Here is a 20,803-nt window from a genome sequence, read left to right on the forward strand (position 1 = left end):
TATGTACATATTCTTTATCCCTTTACACTTGTGTGTATAAAGTAGTAGTTTTTGAATTTTTAGTTAGATTACTCGTTGGTTATTACTGCATTGTCGGAACTAGAAGCACAAGCATTTCGCTACACTTGCATGAACATCTGCTAACCACGTGTATGTGACAAATAAAATTTGATTTGATTTGATTTGTGTCCAAACTTTTGACTGGTACTGTATATGATAATTATTACTCCACTACAGAAATGCCCATTGTAAATGTAAATACTGTGTGAAGATGTAATGTTGTGGGTGAGCAAAATAGTAACTGAGCTACACATTCAATAGTTGTATTTTAGTATGATGACCAGGCCGTATGCACTTGAATTATCATTTGAGTATGTATTGACTGTGAGCTACACACTTGTTTACAATAAATGTTGCCGTCCTAATTGTGTTATTTTGGGAAAAGGTGCATGCGGCATTTTTCTGTGTCGGTGTTATTTTTCTGTCTAGGATAGTTGGGGCCAGGGTTGGGGCAGGCGGCTCCTTTGAGAAGCTATCGAAACCGGAAATGACTTCATGCGCGGTGTCGGGTTTTGATCAAGAACCGGAACAAACAAACCCCCAAGCAAATATTAAGTGGCGTTGTGTCTGAACACCTGTTATATGCAGAGGGTAAATGCAGACATTTCGCAAGGGTGTTCATTTAATTTAAAACACGATTTAAGAAAGGGAACGAGAGTAAAGAGTAGCACATGAGATGGCAATTTTATGTAGGACCTATTTATTTGCAAAATTGTCTAAAGAAACAGGAATTCCCCTAAACCAAGCACGATTTTAACCGGAGTACGGTGTTGGGCAGATTGTGTACAGTGTACGATATTTTAGTATTCTCTGGTTTTTACCGCGATTTAATGTTTTGTTAGAATAACTATGAAAGGGCCCTCTGCCGTCTCTAGTCGGAGGAAGAGCGGGGTGACGAGGCTGTTGTGGACACTGTTTGGTGCCTGCCTTGTTGCTACAGTCATCGGGTACAAGCCAGTGGTCATAGTCCATGGTTTGTTCGACAGCTCCGGGGTATTTGTGGAGTTGCTTCGCTTCATCAATCAGGTGAGTGCATGAAAATATACCAACACAGACTACATATATAAGTCAAGAAATATTGGATATGGGTGATAATAAACGCCTGTTAGGCTATGTAATAACGGAACAGATATGGCAGGCTGGATTATATAGATTGTAACATGTCTAAGACCCATATCAGTATGTTAAACTATAACTTGTTTGTATTAGGGTTTCCATTGTGCTGCTGTAACCTGGGCCCGCGCTTAAGTTTACTCATCAAACATGCCTGTGGTCTGCTTGAATGGCACGAAACCGTGTTTTTTTATAGTAATTTCGGTCGCTTCAGTGTTTCCAATCTCTCTGGGACTGTTACGTAAGTGTCACATTGTTCTTCTATGAAGGCGATGTTCTAATGAAATCAACGTTTGTCGCCGGTCATATCAGCTGAGCTCTTCATGAATACTACTGAAATAGGCTGTTGATTGTTGCCAGATTCTTGACATAATGTTGCCTTTGCTACCCTTTGCCTGGGTTTATGCACAAGAAAACAATCATAAGGAACATAGCGGGGTTCACCGGATGGCAGACAGGGCCAGATTAGCTGGATAAATTAAGTTCCTAAAAAAATCAAATCAAATCAAATTTATTTGTCACATACACATGGTTAGCAGATGTTAATGCGAGTGTAGCGAAATGCTTGTGCTTCTAGTTCCGACAATGCAGTAATAACGAACAAGTAATCTAACTAACAATTCCAAAAAAAACTACTGTCTTATACACAGTGTAAGGGGATAAAGAATATGTACATAAGGATATATGAATGAGTGATGGTACAGAGCAGCATAGGCAAGATACAGTAGATGATATCGAGTACAGTATATACATATGAGATGCGTATGTAAACCAAGTGGCATAGTTAAAGTGGCTAGTGATACATGTATTACATAAGGATGCAGTCGATGATATAGAGTACAGTATCTACGTATGCATATGAGATGAATAATGTAGGGTAAGTAACATTATATAAGGTAGCATTGTTTAAAGTGGCTAGTGATATATTTACATCATTTCCCATCAATTCCCATGATTAAAGTGGCTGGAGTAGAGTCAGTGGCATTGACAGTGTGTTGGCAGTAGCCACTCAATGTTAGTGGTGGCTGTTTAACAGTCTGATGGCCTTGAGATAGAAGCTGTTTTTCAGTCTCTCGGTCCCAGCTTTGATGCACCTGTACTGACCTCGCCTTCTGGATGACAGCGGGGTGAACAGGCAGTGGCTCGGGTGGTTGATGTCCTTGATGATCTTTATGGCCTTCCTGTAGCATCGGGTGGTGTAGGTGTCCTGGAGGGCAGGTAGTTTGCCCCCGGTGATGCGTTGTGCAGACCTCACTACCCTCTGGAGAGCCTTACGGTTGAGGGCGGTGCAGTTGCCATACCAGGCGGTGATACAGCCCGCCAGGATGCTCTCGATTGTGCATCTGTAGAAGTTTGTGAGTGCTTTTGGTGACAAGCCGAATTTCTTCAGCCTCCTGAGGTTGAAGAGGCGCTGCTGCGCATTCCTCACGATGCTGTCTGTGTGAGTGGACCAATTCAGTTTGTCTGTGATGTGTATGCCGAGGAACTTAAAACTTGCTACCCTCTCCACTACTGTTCCATCGATGTGGATGGGGGGGTGTTCCCTCTGCTGTTTCCTGAAGTCCACAATCATCTCCTTAGTTTTGTTGACGTTGAGTGTGAGGTTATTTTCCTGACACCACACTCCGAGGGCCCTCACCTCCTCCCTGTAGGCCGTCTCGTCGTTGTTGGTAATCAAGCCTACCACTGTTGTGTCGTCCGCAAACTTGATGATTGAGTTGGAGGCGTGCGTGGCCACGCAGTCGTGGGTGAACAGGGAGTACAGGAGAGGGCTCAGAACGCACCCTTGTGGGGCCCCAGTGTTGAGGATCAGCGGGGAGGAGATGTTGTTGCCTACCCTCACCACCTGGCGGCGGCCCGTCAGGAAGTTGCACAGGGCGGGGTCGAGACCCAGGGTCTCGAGCTTGATGACGAGCTTGGAGGGTACTATGGTGTTGAATGCCGAGCTGTAGTCGATGAACAGCATTCTCACATAGGTATTCCTCTTGTCCAGATGGGTTAGGGCAGTGTGCAGTGTGGTTGAGATTGCATCGTCTGTGGACCTATTTGGGCGGTAAGCAAATTGGAGTGGGTCAAGGGTGTCAGGTAGGGTGGAGGTGATATGGTCCTTGACTAGTCTCTCAAAGCACTTCATGATGACGGATGTGAGTGCTACGGGGCGGTAGTCGTTTAGCTCAGTTACCTTAGCTTTCTTGGGAACAGGAACAATGGTGGCCCTCTTGAAGCATGTGGGAACAGCAGACTGGTATAGGGATTGGTTGAATATGTCCGTAAACACACCGGCCAGCTGGTCTGCGCATGCTCTGAGGGCGCGGCTGGGGATGCCGTCTGGGCCTGCAGCCTTGCGAGGGTTAACACGTTTAAATGTCTTACTCACTTCGGCTGCAGTGAAGGAGAGACCGCATGTTTTCGTTGCAGGCCGTGTCAGTGGCACTGTATTGTCCTCAAAGCGGACAGTACTATCCTATCTTCCTTTATGTACAATCAGTGAAAGCATTTCCATGTTTCTCTCGATAAACAAGCATGACGAAATTTAAGTTTAGTCTAGTGCTGTTTGAATGCAGCAGGTAATAATACTTTTTTATTTGTTTATTTATTTAACCTTTACTTAGCTAGGCAAGTCAGTTAAGAACAAATCCTTATTTCCAATGATGACCAACCAAATTGCAAAATGCCTCCTGCTGGGGCTGGCATTAAAGATTAAAAATATATATATATTAGGACAAAACGCACATCACGGCAAGAACGACAACACTACATAAAGAGAGACCTAAGACGAGAACATGGTAGCAACACAACATGGTAGCAGCACAACATGGTACAAAAATTATTGGGCACAGGCAACTGCACAAAGGGCAAGGAGGTAGAGGCAACAATACATCACGCAAAGCAGCCACAACTGTCAGTAGGAGTGCCCATGATTGAGGCTTTGAAAGACGAGATTGAGAGAACTGTCCAGTTTGAGTGTTGCAGCTCGTTCCAGTCGCATGCTGCAGCGAACTGAAAAGACAAGCGACCCTGGCATGTCTGTGTGCTTTGGGGACCTTAATATATTGTGACTGGCAGAACGGGTGTTGTATGTGGAGGATGTAGATATCTCAGGTAGGGGGGAGTGAGGCCTAAGAGGGTTTTATAAATAAGCATCAACCAGTGGGTCTTGCGACAGGTATACAGAGATTACCAGTTTACAGAGGAGTATAGAGTGCAGTGATGTGTCCTATAAGGAGCATTGGTGGCAAATCTAATGGCCGAATGGTAAAGAGCTCGAGAGCATCCTTACCTGCCGATCTATAAATTACGTCTCCGTATTCTAGCATGGGTAGGATGGTCATCTGAATCAGGGTTAGTTTGGCAACTGGGGTGAAAGAGGAGCGATTACGATAGGGGAAACCAAGTTTATATTTAACTTTAGCCTGCAGCTTTGATATGTGCTGAGAGAAGGACAGTGTACCATCTAGCCATACTCCCAAGTACTTGTTTTGAGGTGACTACCTCAAGCTCTAAACCCTCAGAGATAGTAATCACACCTGTGGGGAGAGGGGCATTCTTCTTACCAAACCACATGACTTTTGTTTTGGAGGTGTTCAGAACAAAGTTATGGGTAGAGAAAGCTTGTTGGACACAAAGAAAGCTTTGTTGTAGAGCATTTAACACAAAATCCGGGGAGGGGCCAGTTGAGTATAAGACTGTAACACCTGCATATAAATGGATGAGAGGGTTTCCTACTGCCTGAGCTATGTTGTTGATGTGAATTGAGAAGAGCGTGGGGCCTAGGATTGAGCCTTGGGGTACTCCCTTGGTGACAGGCAGTGGCTGAGACAGCAGATTTTCGGACTTTATACACTGCACTCTTTGAGGGGTTGTTAGCAAACCAGGCTAAAGACCCCTCCGAGACACAAATACTCCTTAGCCGGCCCACAAGAATGGAATGGTCTACCGTATCAAAAGCTTTGGCCAAGTCAATAAAAATAGCAGCACAACAATTCTTAGAATCAAGGGCAATGGTGACATCATTGAGGACCTTTAAGGTTGCAATGATGCATCCATAACCCGAGCAGAAACCAGATTAGAACAGTGTGCGGGCCTTCTTGTTCTATACCACCCTGCTGAGGAACCCCAACAACCTCTACTGTGGCAAAGAACGTGTCCGCTGAAGTAACAAAAGGCTCAGACAAACTCTTGACTTCAACAGATCACTTTAGGGGAACCAACTCATTTCTCCGACCACAAAATATAACCGAGTGGCACAGTGTCACTCAACCCAGCAAAGGACATATCCCCATAATTGACACCTGAATCAGCCTCATCCTGCAGAAGGCAGTGCCTTCAGAAAGTATTCATACCCCTTGAGTTATTCCACATTTTGTTACAGCCTAAATTTTATATTTAAGTTGCTTTTGGGGGGGGGGGGCGGTCTTTTTTAAAGAGCGATTGCCCCTAAAAAGCAACTTCTCGTTTTTAAAATGGCCTATGTGGCATGGATTTGAGTCAAACATTTATTCTAGTGTCAAAATGTATTACAAAGTGTAGATAGGATCATTTGTAATAAAGTCAGCCTCGTCCAAAACAGAGATTTGCAAGACTATATTAAAAAATGAAATGGATGGTACATAGCAGTTTTCCATGGGTTGGGTTTATTTGAATCCTGCTGGCAGCACCCAAGTAATCATCAATTAGGATTGCAGCTAAAAGCGACCCGATCATAATGCCCATGGTCAATTTGGTTTGACATTCGATATCCCTATGGGATTAGTTAGGGACTGCTGTCAGTAAATTACACAATGTACCTGGGACAATCAAACGTCAAATTAACTGCAAGAAGCCCAAACGGATATAATATTTGACAAAAACATCATTTCTAATTTCATATACTTTTGTATAAGATCACATTTCCCTCTTATGGGTGGGCATAGCTTGGAACAGATTTCCAAAATGTAAATCACGAAGAGCTGATTTGCTGGTGTTTTTAGTCTTATATCCAACAATTCATTCAATTCAGAAAGGTTGGCGTGACAAATAAAATCGCCCGTGGGAAAATTCGTCCCACAGGCCGCCTGTTGGTGAACCCTGCCTTATGGTAAATTGTGACAGCGAACAAAAATAACTTGATTGGACATTTTTATTATTTAAGCCTGCCAGCAGCACCATCATGCAGATGTCCTCCCGCACAGGTAGTCTCCAATGACATCAAACAAAGTCCGTAGGCTGTACAGTTTCAATTCTGGTCTTATTCAAAGTTGACTTAAGCTGCAATATGCAGAAAACGCTCTGCCGTTTCCTGGTGGCTAAAATTCTAATAGTTTGCCTAATTTCAGTTTTTGACAAAACAAACGCGTAGAAAATCATTGGTCACAGCAGTGTAGATGGTAGTCTTTTCCATTACTAAAGTTATTTGTATTTTCAGCTGTTTAAAGCTGGTGTACAAAACTGAAAGTAAAAGACTTAAATTAAACTTAAGAACTGGAAGCATAGAAACAGCGGCGCACATAGAACATATCTACCACTTAGACTTGCCTTCAATGAGAATTACATATCTATAACTGAATTTGGTCAGGTCGCCCAAAAAGTTACACATTTCAGCTTTAAGTCTACCTACCTATGGTTTGATTATTTTTTTAACTTGCATGACATTTCATATCATACAAGAACCGTTTGAAGAACCCATTTTCGATTCCATATAGAACCCTTTCCACACAGGGTTCTACCTGGAACCTAGTGCACAAAAAACGGAACACTTTTGGCTTGTGTGCACCACTTTCAAAACTGCTGGCTGAGTTGAGTTTTTGCATAAGAAATGCTGAAATCAGTTGAGACATTTTGCTTCATGTATTGACTAATTTGTCATCTTCTCTGACAATCCTAGCTTTATAGCCTTCCAAATAAACCTATCTTTGTTATAGTCATTGATCCTATTCAAATTAGGATTTGTATATTCTAATTCTATGCTTATAGTGCTCTAATCTATCCCATCCTCTTCTTCTGACAGTCTCACCCAGGAACCAATGTGTCAGTCATCGACCTGTTTGACCGCAGCTCCAGCTTACAGCCACTATGGAAACAAGTGGAGGGCTTCAAGGAAGCCATCTATCCCATCATGCAAAATGCTGCAGATGGGGTCCACTTCATCTGCTACTCTCAAGGTGTGTGTGTGTGACTCTGTGTTATGCTGAATATTCTTTTAATACAGCTTTATATTCAATCAAATGTATTTCTAAAGCCCTTACATCAGCTGATGTCACAAAGTGCTGTACAGAAACCCAGCCTAAAACCCCAAACAGCAATCAATGCAGGTGTAGAAGCACGGTGGCTAGGAAAAACTCCCTAGAAAGGCCAGAACCTAGGAAGAAACCTAGATAGGAACCAGGCTATGAGGGGTGGCCAGTCCTCTTCTGGCTGTGCCGGGTGGAGATTATAACAGAACATGGCCAAGATGTTCAAATGTTCATAGATGACCAGCAGGGTCAAATAATAATAATAAACACAGTGGTTGTCGAGGGTGAAACAGGTCAGCACCTCAGGAGTAAATGTCAGTTGGCTTTTCATAGCCGATCATTGAGAGTATCTCTACCGCTCCTGCTGTCTCTAGAGAGTTGAAAACAGCAGGTCTGGGACAGGTAGCACGTCCGGTCAACAGGTCAGAGTTCCACATCCGCAGGAAGAAAAGTTGAAACTGGAGCAGCAGCATGGCCAGGTGGACTGGGGACAGCAAGGAGTCATCAGGCCAGGTAGTCCTGAGGCATGGTCCTAGGCTCAGGTCCTCCTCCGAGAGAGAATTAGAGAGAGCATACTTAAATTCACACAGGACACCGGATAAGACAGGAGAAATACTCCAGATATAAGACTGACCCTAGCCTCCTGACACAAACTACTACAGCATAAATACTGGAGGCTGAGAGAGGAGGGTGTCGGGAGACACTGTGGTCCCATCCAACAATACTCCCGGACAGGGCCAAACAGGCAGGATATAACCCCACCCACTTTGCCAAAGCACAGCCTCTACACCACTATTCACCCTTGTTCTGTTACAGGTGGACTGATTTGCAGAGGGATCCTGTCCACTCTCCCTAATCATAATGTCCACTCCTTCATCTCTTTGTCCTCGCCTCAGGCTGGACAGTATGGAGGTGTGAGTTCATTATAAACCATCAACTTGATCTTTGTGCGCAACAGCCAACGTGATTGTTTGAAACATGATACATTGAAGTTCTGTGCTAATATGTGCTGAGGCCTGAATTAAACTAACTTGTGTTTCTGTTCAGACACAGACTACCTAAAGTACCTCTTCCCCCAGTTCATGAAGTCCAACCTGTTTCATTTCTGCTACACTGGAGTGGGCCAGAGGATATCCATCTGCAACTACTGGAAAGGTGAGTGTGTTTAGGACAAAATGTACCTTCACTCAACCTTCCCTCGTAGGGTTCCCAAGGAGTCACTGTGGATATTATGAGGGTCTTTGGTCGTGGTGAAAGATTGTTTGACTAAACTGTTTGTTCTCTCTTGCAGACCCCCATCACACGGACATGTATGTGAACGGCAGTGATTATCTGGCTTTATTGAACAGTGAGAGGTCAAATCCTAATTCAACAGGTCAGCGATGCTGCTAATGTGAATCTTATCGGTCCCCTTTGTTGTGGGTTTTATATTCATCCACTATTTCAGAGAAGTGTTAGTCTGTCTACTCTATTGCTGCTGAGTCAACGTTGTCATTGGTTGTAGTACTCTGCATTTTATAGGAACCTTTTTGGTCATTGTACAGTATTGTTGTTATTGTTGTATTTTGTTATGACAGTAATTACAATTATATAGTTAGGATATATTCTTTCTCATTCAGTGTGGAAAAAGAACTTCCTACGTATCAAGAAGCTGGTCTTAATTGGGGGGCCAGACGATGGAGTCATCACACCCTGGCAGTCCAGGTGACTAGTTCATCCTTCCTCTTTCCTAGAGTATACAAAATGTTTTAAAAAAACACCTGCTCTTTCCATGACATGGGCTGACCAGGTGAAAGCTATGATCCCTTATTGATGTCACTTGTTAAGTCCACTTCAATCAGTGTAGATGAAGAGACGGGTTAAAGAAGGATTTTTAAGCTTTGAGACATGGAATGTGTATGTGTGCCATTCAGAGGGTGAATGGGCAAGACAAAAGATTTGTCTTTGAACAGGGTATGGTAGTAGGTGCTGCTGGGTTTTCACGCTCGACAGTTTCCAGTGTGTATCAAGAATGGTCCACCAGCCAAAGGACATCCAGCCAACTTCACACCACTGTAGGAAGCATTGGAGTCAACATGGTCCTGCATCCCTGTGGAACGCTTTCGACCCCTTGTGTGTTAGGTGTTCCCAATGTTTGGTATACTCTGTATATTCTGGTAAAGCATTGTTTCCATTCTATCTGCTTGATACGGTATTTTCTTTTTTACTCTTTAGTCAGTTTGGATTTTACAATGACAACGAGACTGTCGTTGAGATAAAGGACCAGGATGTAAGTATTATTTTAGACTATGTTTTTGCATAATTATGACACAAGATTCCATCTTGATGCTATATGCTATCTTCTTATAATGATTCATTACATTTGTCTCCTCCCTATCCTAGCTATATTTGAGAGATGTGTTTGGCCTGAAGACCCTAAACGCTCGTGGGGACCTGTTCCTGTGCTCAATGGCTGGAGTAGAGCACGTCAAGTGGCACTCCAATGACACTGTGTTCAACACCTGCATTGAGAAGTGGCTCGTTTAGCGCCGACTACTCCACCAAACAGCATTACAAGAACCGTCGTATTTCACACAATCTTTACAGTGAAACACACACGCACACAGTTTTACTGCTGCAGTGTGATTCACACAGTGGAAATATGAGTTTAACTCTGTCTGCACTACATTGTGAACTACTCCTTATGTTAAGTTTGTGAGAATGATTCAAAACATACCTTCATCATTACACTAAAAACCCACGTGTACCTACTGTTACATGTGTATCCATGTCTGTGCTTTACCTACACATACCTAAGAAAGTACAACACAACAGTGCCTGACTGAGTGAAGTCCTGTTCATTTTCAGACCCACTGCCCAGTTCAACTCTTTAACTAGTGACTTTTACCATTGGTTATAGCTGGTAACAAATGTCTTTGTCTTTTTAACCTATAAAGTAAGCCCTTATGGTGGTCGTTGCTGTTGCTAAGCTACCCTACAGACCGCTGCAGTAGAAATCATGCCTTACGTTTTTAGAGTGTTAGCCATGTGTCTCAGTGTTCCATTTTATATGTCTCCAAACCGAAGTGTTATGACACACTGCCTACAGTGATGGTGCTAAAAAGGTGGAGTGGAAGGAAAAGAAAGGGAAGAGATACTGGAGACAAATTATTAGAAAGGAAAGAGGGTTTAGGAATGGATGGAAAGGGAGAAGTGTAAAGAGTGTTATTTCCCTGTCTTGAACATAATGTATGTGACATACAGTGCCTTGCGAAAGTATTCGGCCCCCTTGAACTTTGTGACCTTTTGCCACATTTCAGGCTTCAAACATAAAGATATAAAACTGTATTTTTTTTGTGAAGAATCAACAACAAGTGGGACACAATCATGAAGTGGAACGACATTTATTGGATATTTCAAACTTTAACAAATCAAAAACGGAAAAATTGGGCGTGCAAAAATTATTCAGCCCCCTTAAGTTAATACTTTGTAGCGCCACCTTTTGCTGTGATTACAGCTGTAAGTCGCTTGGGGTATGTCTATCAGATTTGCACATTGAGAGACTGAAATTGTTACCCATTCCTCCTTGCAAAACAGCTCGAGCTCAGTGAGGTTGGATGGAGAGCATTTGTGAACAGCAGTTTTCAGTTCTTTCCACAGATTCTCGATTGGATTCAGGTCTGGACTTTGACTTGGCCATTCTAACACCTGGATATGTTTATTTTTGAACCATTCCATTGTAGATTTTGCTTTATGTTTTGGATCATTGTCTTGTTGGAAGACAAATCTCCGTCCCAGTCTCAGGTCTTTTGCAGACTCCATCAGGTTTTCTTCCAGAATGGTCCTGTATTTGGCTCCATCCATCTTCCCATCAATTTTAACCATCTTCCCTGTCCCTGCTGAAAAAAAGCAGGCCCAAACCATGATGCTGCCACCACCATGTTTGACAGTGGGGATGGTGTGTTCAGGGTGATGAGCTGTGTTGCTTTTACGCCAAACAAAGTTTTGCATTGTTGCCAAAAAGTTCAATTTTGGTTTCATCTGACCAGAGCACCTTCTTCCACATGTTTGGTGTGTCTCCCAGGTGGCTTGTGGCAAACTTTAAACGACACTTTTTATGGATATCTTTAAGAAATGGCTTTCTTCTTGCCACTCTTCCATAAAGGCCAGATTTGTGCAATATACGACTGATTGTTGTCCTATGGACAGAGTCTCCCACCTCAGCTGTAGATCTCTGCAGTTCATCCAGAGTGATCATGGGCCTCTTGGCTGCATCTCTGATCAGTCTTCTCCTTGTATGAGCTGAAAGTTGAGGGACGGCCAGGTCTTGGTAGATTTGCAGTGGTCTGATACTCCTTCCATTTCTGAGCGCTTGCACAGTGCTCCTTGGGATGTTTAAAGCTTGGGAAATATTTTTGTATCCAAATCCAGCTTTAAACTTCTTCACAACAGTATCTCGGACCTGCCTGGTGTGTTCCTTGTTCTTCATGATGCTCTCTGCGCTTTTAACGGACCTCTGAGACTATCACAGTGCAGGTGCATTTATACGGAGACTTGATTACACACAGGTGGATTGTATTTATCATCATTAGTCATTTAGGTCAACATTGGATCATTCAGAGATCCTCACTGAACTTCTGGAGAGAGTTTGCTGCACTGAAAGTAAAGGGGCTGAATAATTTTGCACGCCCAATTTTTCAGTTTTTGATTTCTTAAGGTTTGAAATATCCAATAAATGTCGTTCCACTTCATGATTGTGTCCCACTTGTTGTTGATTCTTCACAAAAAAAATACAGTTTTATATCTTTATGTTTGAAGCCTGAAATGTGGCAAAAGGTCGCAAAGTTCAAGGGGGTCGAATACTTTCGAAAGGCACTGTACCTGTACCTCTCGTTGCATTTAGATATCTCAGGTTTGATCAGAAGCCTATGTCTGTTTTTGTCAAAGGGAATGGTTTATTTTTAACTCAACTGTTTGTTATACTGTTATGGGTGTTTTCTTATGGTTGTATGAAAAGGGGGATTGCCTGTGGGACTATAGTGAAAGTACTCTAAGTTACATTGTGAAGTAAGATAAAGCATTGCACAAAGATTAAAATTGTAACTAGAAATGAGACTGTCAGGTATGAGGGATTACTATAGCTTGTAAAATATTTGTAAAGTTATTGACAGTGCAGTATTGTGTGTGTCTTCTTGGTTTATGTTCTGCTTCTAAGGGAATTTATATTTTTCTCCACTCATACAGGAGTAAAGGTTTAGTGCACTAATTTGGTGGGGGGGGATACATCCCATGGCTATGGATTTTTTTCAATATCTTTATGCAAAATGACTTTTTAAATACATTGAACAAAAATATGAATGCAACAATTTTACTCAGTTAGTTCATATAAGGATATCAGTCGATTTAAATAAATTCACTAGGCAGGCCCTAATCTATGGATTTCACATGGCTGGGAATACAGATATATATTTAAGACTCCAGTGGCGCAGCGGTCTAAGGCACTACATCTCAGCGCAAGAGGCGTCACTACAGTCTGGTTCGAGTCCAGGCTGACTTGCCTAGTTAAATGTAAAAAAATATATAAAACTATTGTTCACAGATACCATAAAACATGTTTGAAAAGTAGGGGCGTGGATCAGAAAACCAGTGTGACCGGAAGTTACGAATGTAACTATGATTCTACGAATACCTGGAAGACGGTCAGTACGGTGGAATGTATGGATTATGTCCCTTGTGCTCCGCACAGGTCGAGTAATTCATATTAAAGTTACACCGGTGGCGTGACCGCTTGGGAGGATGTTCCCCCGCGGTTCATATTAAACCGTATGTTGGTCCACGCTGTGGCAGGATGCAACGTTGATCTTGTAAAATATTGAGAGCGTGCAGGGTGATGCCCATGTGGCAATTCCAGTCGTCGGGGCCTGATTGGTGTCACAGTGTTGCCCCAGCTAACGCCTGACTCAACTAATCAAGATCTTCAGTTTAGAATGCAATTTGATTAATCAGCTGTGTTTGCTAGGGATGGAGAAAAAGTGTGACACCAATCAGGCCCCTGAGGACTAGAGTTGCCCTGATTGTAGCAGGTCTGCCTATCTCATTCAGGGGGATGTCATTCAGCGCAGCTCAGAATGAGGCACCACTTCTGGCCGAGTGACATATCACACCTTCTGGGACCAGGGAGCCCTTCTCCCTTGTAGGCCTGAGTGAGGATGTCCACAACCCAGTGTAAAAGCCTCTGCTTGGACAATGCAAGGCCTTTTGACATGTCTGGTGAGTATGCAGGCCATTGAAGAACTGGGACATTTTCAGCTTCCAGGAGTTGTATACAGATCCTTGCGACATCGGCCGTGCATTATCATGCGCAGTGGCAATTTTAGCATGTAAATCTTGGTGCCCCCCCCGCCCCCACAAAAAAAAGTGGGATGCATGCCAGCAAAGCCACTACACAATACATTCACTGCACTATAACGGTGACAAACGGTTCCCACAAACTGTAAGTGCCTACATAAAGCTGTCCCAACGTCTTACCACTGCTACACCTGGCTGACAGTGGAGCCTTGTCTGCCAGTGAAACTGTTAATTCAGCCTCATTTACTGCCTTTTAAAGAAACATAGCTGATATGGCTGACTTGCTTAAACAAATGTGGTTTCTAATGAACTGTGGCATAAGGGGGACGACAAGCGGATAAGAGGCAATCCGTAATTTTGATTAAGACAATGAGCGAGCGAGGACAGACGTAGTCAATATAACTGTTTTTTGGGCACATTTGAAATGTATAGCGACAGAATTCAGAACATGGGCCGTTCTTAGTGTTCTCCCTGTACAAGTCAAAACCGTAGGATAAATAAAGGGGGCATACAATGAAAACTTACAATATTCAATGATTAGATTTATTTAAAACAGGTTATAGGCTACATGTGCATCACCAAGTCAGAACAGTAGGTGAAATTAAGAGGCCAAATTATTAGGGTGAGGCACATGGGCTACTAACAGCTTACTACACAACAGACACTTAGTATTACTTTCTTAGCTACAGTATACATATCTCCCTGGCATATTATATAATTTATGCAGCAGCATACAAGACATTTTTGGATTCACCTTGTTGTGCTGTGCTCACTTGAACAGGAAGGTGGCACGGTGTTCCTTCGTAGGCAAATTTTGTCATCAAAGTCTGTCATTCTCTGGATATATGGTGCTTTCAAGACAACTGGGAACTCGGAAATAAGCAAGGTCGATTCATGATGATGTCATTGATCTTCAGGTCACAGCTCTAGAAAGAGGCCCGAGTTCCCAACTTACAATTCCGAGTTGGATGACCGTTCAAAATGTATTTCCCAGTCAGAGCTAATTTTTTTCGGAATTCCCAGTTGTCTTGAAGTCAAATTTTCACAGTTCCGAGTTAGTTGTTTTGAGCGTGGGACAAATCATGCTTCATTTACAGCATGGCCAATATTGAATATTTATCCTTTTAAGCTTGGAAAAGAGACCCATAAACCCAGACGTGGACCACACACACTCTCCACTGAATAGAAGGCTAGTGATTTGCAATGCTTGCAGTTAGCCACTGATTCCTTCCAAACTACTTATTGTTGAATTAGCCATTTCCAACTTGTTGTGGTCGATGAGCACTGATGTTTTATCTATAATTCCTCTTCATATAAGGATTAAAAAGGATTTGCCAGTAAATTGTCGACTTGATTCATGATGACTGCTAGCTAAGATTTTGGAAGTATGATATTGACATGATCAGTCCAATCAAAGCTACTGTACATACAGTTGAAGTCAGAAGTTTACATACACCTTAGCCAAATACATTTAAACTCAGTTTTTCACAATTCCTGACATTTAATCCTAGTGTAACACTATAACTTTAGACCGTCCTCTCGCCCATACCCGGGCGCGAACCAGGGACCCTCTGCACACATCAACAACAGTCACCCTCGAAGCATCGTTACCCATCGCTCCACAAAAGCCGCGGCTCTTGTAGAGCAAGGGGAACCACTACTTCAAGGTCTCAGAGCAAGTGACGTCACCAATTGAAACACTATTTAGCGCGAACCACCGCTAACTAAACTAGCTGTTTCACATCCGTTACACTTGTAAAAATTCCCAGTTTTAGGTCAGTTAGGATAACCACTTTATTTTAATGTGAAATGTCAGAATAATAGTGATTTATTTCAGTTTTTTTTTATTTCACATTCCCAGTGGATCAGAAGTTTACATGCACTCAATTAGTATTTGGTAGCATTGCATTTAAATTGTTAAACTTGGGTCAAACATTTCAGGTAGCCTTCCACAACAAGTTGGGTGAATTTGGACCCATTCCTCCTGACAGAGCTGATAGGCCTCCTTGCTTGCACACACTTTTTCTACCCACAACATTTCTATGGGATTGAGATCAGGGCTTGTGATGGCCATTCCAATACCTTGACTTTGTTGTCCTTGAGCCATTTTGCCACAACTTTGGAAGTATGCTTGGGATCATTGTCCATTTGGAAGACCCATTTGCGAACAAGCTTCAACTTCGTGACTGATGCCTTGATGTCGCTTCAATATATCCACATACTTTTCCTACCTCACAATGCCATCTATTTTGTGAAGTGCACCAGTCCCTCCTGCAGCAAAGCACACCCACAACATGACGCTGCCACCCCTGTGCTTCACGGTTGGGATAGTGTTCTTCGGCTTGCAAGCCTCCCCCTTTTTCCTCCAAACATAACGATGGTCATTATGGACAAACAGTTCTATTGTTGTTTCATCAGGCCAGAGGACATTACTCCAAATAGTACAATCTTACAGTACAGTCCCCATGTGCAGTTGCAAACCGTAATCTGGCTTTATGGTGATTTTGGAGCAGTGGCTTCCTTGTTGAGCGGTCTTTCAGATTATGTCGATATAGGACTCGTTTTACTGTGGATATAGATACTTTTGTACCTGTTTCCTCTAGCATCTTCACAAGGTCCTTTGCTGTTGTTCTGGGATTGATTTGAACTTTTCGCACCAAAATACGTTAATCTCTAGGAGACAGAACGCGTCTCCTTCCTGAGCAGTATGACGGCTGTGTGGTCCCATGGTGTTTATACTTGCGTACTATTGTTTGGTTAGATGAACGTGATACATTCAGGCGTTTAATTTTTTTTCTCAAGGATGAACCAGACTTGTGGAGGTCTTGGCTGTTTTCTTTTGATTTTCCCATGATGTCAAGCAAAGAGGCAATGAGTTTGAAGGTAGGCTTGGATGGGTACTTCTAACGTCCCTCTATGGCAGCATTCAAGGGGCTAGAATTTTTAAAGTCTTCCCTTAGACTTAGCGGGGAGTTAGTGTCCCCATGAGTGACAGAACACTGAGCCAATCATGGCGCAACGCTTCGTATTTTCTGCTCGCTTTCCCCACCATTTCTTTTTTGGGAAAAAAATGTGGGGCTCAAAACATGTCGGGCTCTGTCCCACCTGCCCTGAATCACTGGTCGCCACTGATCATGCTGAAACATGATTAATTGGATTAATTGCACGACAATGGACCTTTCATCACGGTATCTCTGTGCATTCAAATTGCAATCGATTAAAATGCTATTGTTTTCATTGTCCATAGTTTATACCTGCCCAGACAATAATCCCACCGCTACCAAGGGGCACTCTGTTCAACATTGACATCAGAAAATCTGCACGGTACAGTTGAAACTGGGATGAATTCGTGAAGAGCATACTTCTCTAGCGTGCCAGTGGCAATTGAAGGTGAGCATTTGCCCACTGAAATTGGTTACAATGCCAGACTGCAGTCAGGCCAAGACCTAGGTGAGGATGACAAGCACAGAGATGAGCTTCCCTGAGATGGTTTCTGACAGTTTGTGCAGAAATTCTATGATTGTGCAAACCCACAGTTTCATAAGCTGTCCAGAAGGTGAAAAAGCATACTGGAGGTCCAGGGTTGGCGTGGTCTGCAGTTGTGAGGCTGGTTTGGACCTACTGCCAAATTCTCTGAAATTACGTTGGAAGCGTGGTAGAGAAACTAACATGAAATTCTCTGGCAACAGCTTTGGTGGACTTTCCTGAGTCAGCATTCAAATTGCAAGTTCCCTCAACTTGAGACATCTGTGGCATTGTGTTGCGTGACAAAACTGCACATTTTAGTGGCCTTTTTTTGTCCCCAGCACAAGGTGCACCTGCCACACACATATGCCACACCTGTCAGGGGGATGGATTATCTTGGCATAGGAGAAATGTCCACTAACTGGGATGTAAACAAATGTGTGCACAAGATTCGAGAGAAATACACCTTTTATGCATTTGGGATCTTTTATTTCAGCTCATGAAACATGGGACCATCACTTTACATGTTGCGTTTATATTTTTGTTCAGTGTACCATCCTTGCGCCATCCAAATTTAGTAGGACGTATTATTTTCATTGAAACACGTAAGGGAAATTATATACTCCAATTTCAGTTGTCATTACATTTCCATAATTCATGTTAATATCGGAGATGAGATTTCTACCATGGAACTAAAATTCCATAAAAGCCGTGCAATCCGGATACTTTTGCTTCATTTCCGCCTTGCTGGATATCTGCATGAGGCAACCTCACCAGGCCCTTTTACGTCTCTGAGAAGTGTGGTACAGAACGGCAGACAAGTGAGTGAAAAGAATATACGATTTTCATGCCCGAAATTGCACGAAAGAGCACAATGTCAAACCAACATACGTGTAACATTACTCGTTCGCCTTTGAGTCAAAAGTATATCACAATTTTTAGTTCAAAGTTGTTTTTAAAGAGTCTGAATGTTTGCTCCGTGCTCAAATGATTTCATCAGGCGAAGATTGTTAGCGCGATGCTAGCACATGTGCAACATGAATGTCTAGCTAGCTACACGTTTAGCGTCCTCGCGGGATCACTCAGCGCATTATGTTGCTTTACAATATGTCTAGTTTGCTGTTTAACACATGGCTACTTGAAATATATTATACTTTTGCTCACAATTTGACGTTGGCTGGTGAAATTGTAACTTTACTGTAAGCTAACTAGCTACCGCTCGTTGGTAGACTCGAGCTGATAGGCTTTTGGGCCTAGAGTGTAGACTCATTCACATGGTCTGTTTAAAAAAATAAATAAATCCTACTAGTTAATTACATGTAGTTATTTACACATGCATTTATGCGGTCCATGTGTAACCTAACCCACGTTGCCAACATCACTAGTAACCGTTAACGTTAGCTAACTATTCGTGTGTTGGCAGCAGTGGCAGAAATTCCTTCGTGGTGTTTCCTCTTGCATCCAACGAATGAGTTGATCATAATGTGTTAATGTCATTGATTAATGTAGGATACCATTATTACAAGGCATTTTGCCTTGTGGGATCTGTGACCAGACATTGCGTGCGTGGTACCTTGAATCTCATTAAATCATCAGTATTACCTGACCAAATATTATGATTCTCTCCAGTGACTTCAGAGTCGTGGGAGACTGCCCCAGCAGTGGCTGAAACGCCAGAAATCAAGCTCTTTGGGAAATGGAGTACTGACGATGTTCAGATCAATGACATCTCACTGCAGGTGAAGCATTTCAATGTTTGACTGGTGACCCTTCTAGGCACTCATTTGTTATTTGTGTAAGCGAGGCTAGAGTCACGTCTTTACAACCCTCATTGTCCTGGTGTGCTAGAGTGCTCGCATAGTAAACTTCTTTGCATATTCATTGGCTGTAGTCTCTTGTGTCCCAGTCAATCACCAGCTCAGAAATATGTATGTATTCCCTTAACCTGGACATTCAAACCTAAATTCTTGGGACGGGAGCTAATATTTATGCTTTTTGGTTCACCTCAGGATTACATTGCCGTGAAGGAGAAGTATGCTAAGTACCTGCCACACTCTGGAGGCCGTTATGCTGCCAAGCGTTTCCGAAAGGCCCAGTGCCCCATTGTGGAGCGTCTCACCAACTCCATGATGATGCACGGCCGCAACAACGGCAAGAAGCTGATGACCTGTCGCATCGTTAAGCATGCCTTTGAGATCATCCACCTGCTCACTGGCGAGGTATGTACCATCTCTACCTTATCCAACATTGTTTTTTGCATCCCAAATAGCACCCGTTCCCTTTATAGTGCATTACTATGGTCCTTGGTTAAAAGTAATGTACTAATTGGGGAATAGGGTGCCGTTTGGAATGCAGTCTTTGCCTTAAACTCCATGCCTGTCAGCCTCCCGCCACTATGCCGGTCTGTTTCAGTGACCTGAGTATAATCCAGTGGAGGCTCAGATGGACCCAGCTCTAGGAAGCAGGGCTGCCTAAACAAATGGGCAACTCTGTGCCGAAAGGCCTGGAACACACACCACATGGAACTTTTAATGCTTTAAGTCCATGCCTACTCTCCTGTTAGTTATCACTCCAATTTTAGTTGTCAGCTGGATGTCTCAAATGTAGGCTGTAAGTGGCTTTCCCTGTGATTTGTACCCCTGAGTATGGTTTACAGTACAGTTGTGGTGGTTGATCTTGTCTCCTCTGCCTTGCCCCCTCAGAACCCCCTGCAGGTGCTGGTCAATGCCATTATCAACAGCGGACCCCGTGAGGACTCCACCCGTATTGGTCGTGCTGGTACTGTGAGGAGGCAGGCTGTGGACGTGTCCCCTCTGCGTAGAGTCAACCAGGTAAAGTAAACTGCCTGCACATTCTGCTCTCCAACTCAGTGCCTGTGTATGCTGCCACTTGTTTCACTGCCAAAAATCTAGGCGGTCACAAGTGAAGTAATAGGAATATGAAAGACTTGTCATTTGTGTACTTGAGCCTAGAGTCACGCCTTCACAAACTCATTGTCCTGGTGTGCTAGAGTGCTCGCAGAGTAAACAGCTTTGCCTATTCATTGGCTGTAGTCTCTTGTGGCCCAGCCAATCACCAGCTCAGATACAGAATGTCCAATTTGACTTGTTTTGTGTAGATTCATAACGTAGTTTATGTTCTGTGTTGTTCATGTCTGCCCTCCGTGTTTCGTCAGGCAATCTGGCTGCTCTGCACTGGAGCAAGAGAAGCTGCTTTCAGGAACATCAAGACCATCGCTGAGTGCCTCGCCGATGAACTGATCAACGCTGCTAAGGTGCCGATGAACTGATCAACGCTGCTAACTGTTTAAAGTGTAGTCTCAAATACTGTTTCAGTACTAAACATTTGGTTCTGAACCAGTCTGCAGTTTTCATAATGTTTTTCTAGTGTGCTGTTATGTTAGGGGGGCTTTTTTACTAGTTCTCATGTCCATTTATTTGGTTTTGATCAGTGTATTGAATGTTTTGTCTCTCAGGGTTCTTCTAACTCCTACGCCATCAAGAAGAAGGATGAGTTGGAGAGAGTCGCCAAGTCCAACCGTTAAAGTTTGCTTTCTAGAAGGAAAAAAACGAAATAAATTTGAACTTCATTTGTTTAATGTGGTATGGTGTTTAGTAAAATGCTTA

The 20,803-nt window shown here is 43.0% G+C and overlaps 2 protein-coding genes and 3 non-coding genes across 5 annotated transcripts; all 5 read left to right on the forward strand.

The window, feature by feature from the left end:
• The first annotated feature begins 570 nt into the window (after window positions 1-570).
• ppt2b (palmitoyl-protein thioesterase 2b) lies at window positions 571-10,201 on the forward strand. Its single transcript, XM_020500631.2, has 8 exons — window positions 571-1,086; window positions 7,160-7,313; window positions 8,202-8,297; window positions 8,433-8,540; window positions 8,677-8,760; window positions 9,005-9,089; window positions 9,600-9,654; window positions 9,768-10,201. The coding sequence occupies exons 1-8, from the start codon at window positions 910-912 to the stop codon at window positions 9,909-9,911; spliced, it is 903 nt and encodes a 300-aa protein (XP_020356220.1). The 5' UTR covers window positions 571-909; the 3' UTR covers window positions 9,912-10,201.
• Window positions 10,202-17,878: 7,677 nt separating this feature from the next.
• Window positions 17,879-20,780, forward strand: LOC109903732 (40S ribosomal protein S5). The gene is made up of 6 exons (XM_020500628.2): window positions 17,879-17,998; window positions 18,807-18,916; window positions 19,187-19,396; window positions 19,880-20,008; window positions 20,353-20,451; window positions 20,653-20,780. Coding segments are annotated over exons 1-6 (618 nt in total). The 5' UTR covers window positions 17,879-17,997; the 3' UTR covers window positions 20,722-20,780.
• LOC116353514 (small nucleolar RNA SNORA3/SNORA45 family) lies at window positions 18,976-19,107 on the forward strand. Its single transcript, XR_004202948.1, has one exon. It is a non-coding gene; the product is annotated as a small nucleolar RNA SNORA3/SNORA45 family (small nucleolar RNA).
• LOC116353513 (small nucleolar RNA SNORA65) lies at window positions 19,564-19,691 on the forward strand. Its single transcript, XR_004202947.1, has one exon. It is a non-coding gene; the product is annotated as a small nucleolar RNA SNORA65 (small nucleolar RNA).
• Window positions 20,139-20,269, forward strand: LOC116353515 (small nucleolar RNA SNORA3/SNORA45 family). The gene has a single exon (XR_004202949.1). It is a non-coding gene; the product is annotated as a small nucleolar RNA SNORA3/SNORA45 family (small nucleolar RNA).
• Window positions 20,781-20,803: the final 23 nt, after the last annotated feature.

Source organism: Oncorhynchus kisutch, linkage group LG14, assembly GCF_002021735.2.
Source record: "Oncorhynchus kisutch isolate 150728-3 linkage group LG14, Okis_V2, whole genome shotgun sequence".
Lineage (NCBI taxonomy): Eukaryota > Metazoa > Chordata > Actinopteri > Salmoniformes > Salmonidae > Oncorhynchus > Oncorhynchus kisutch.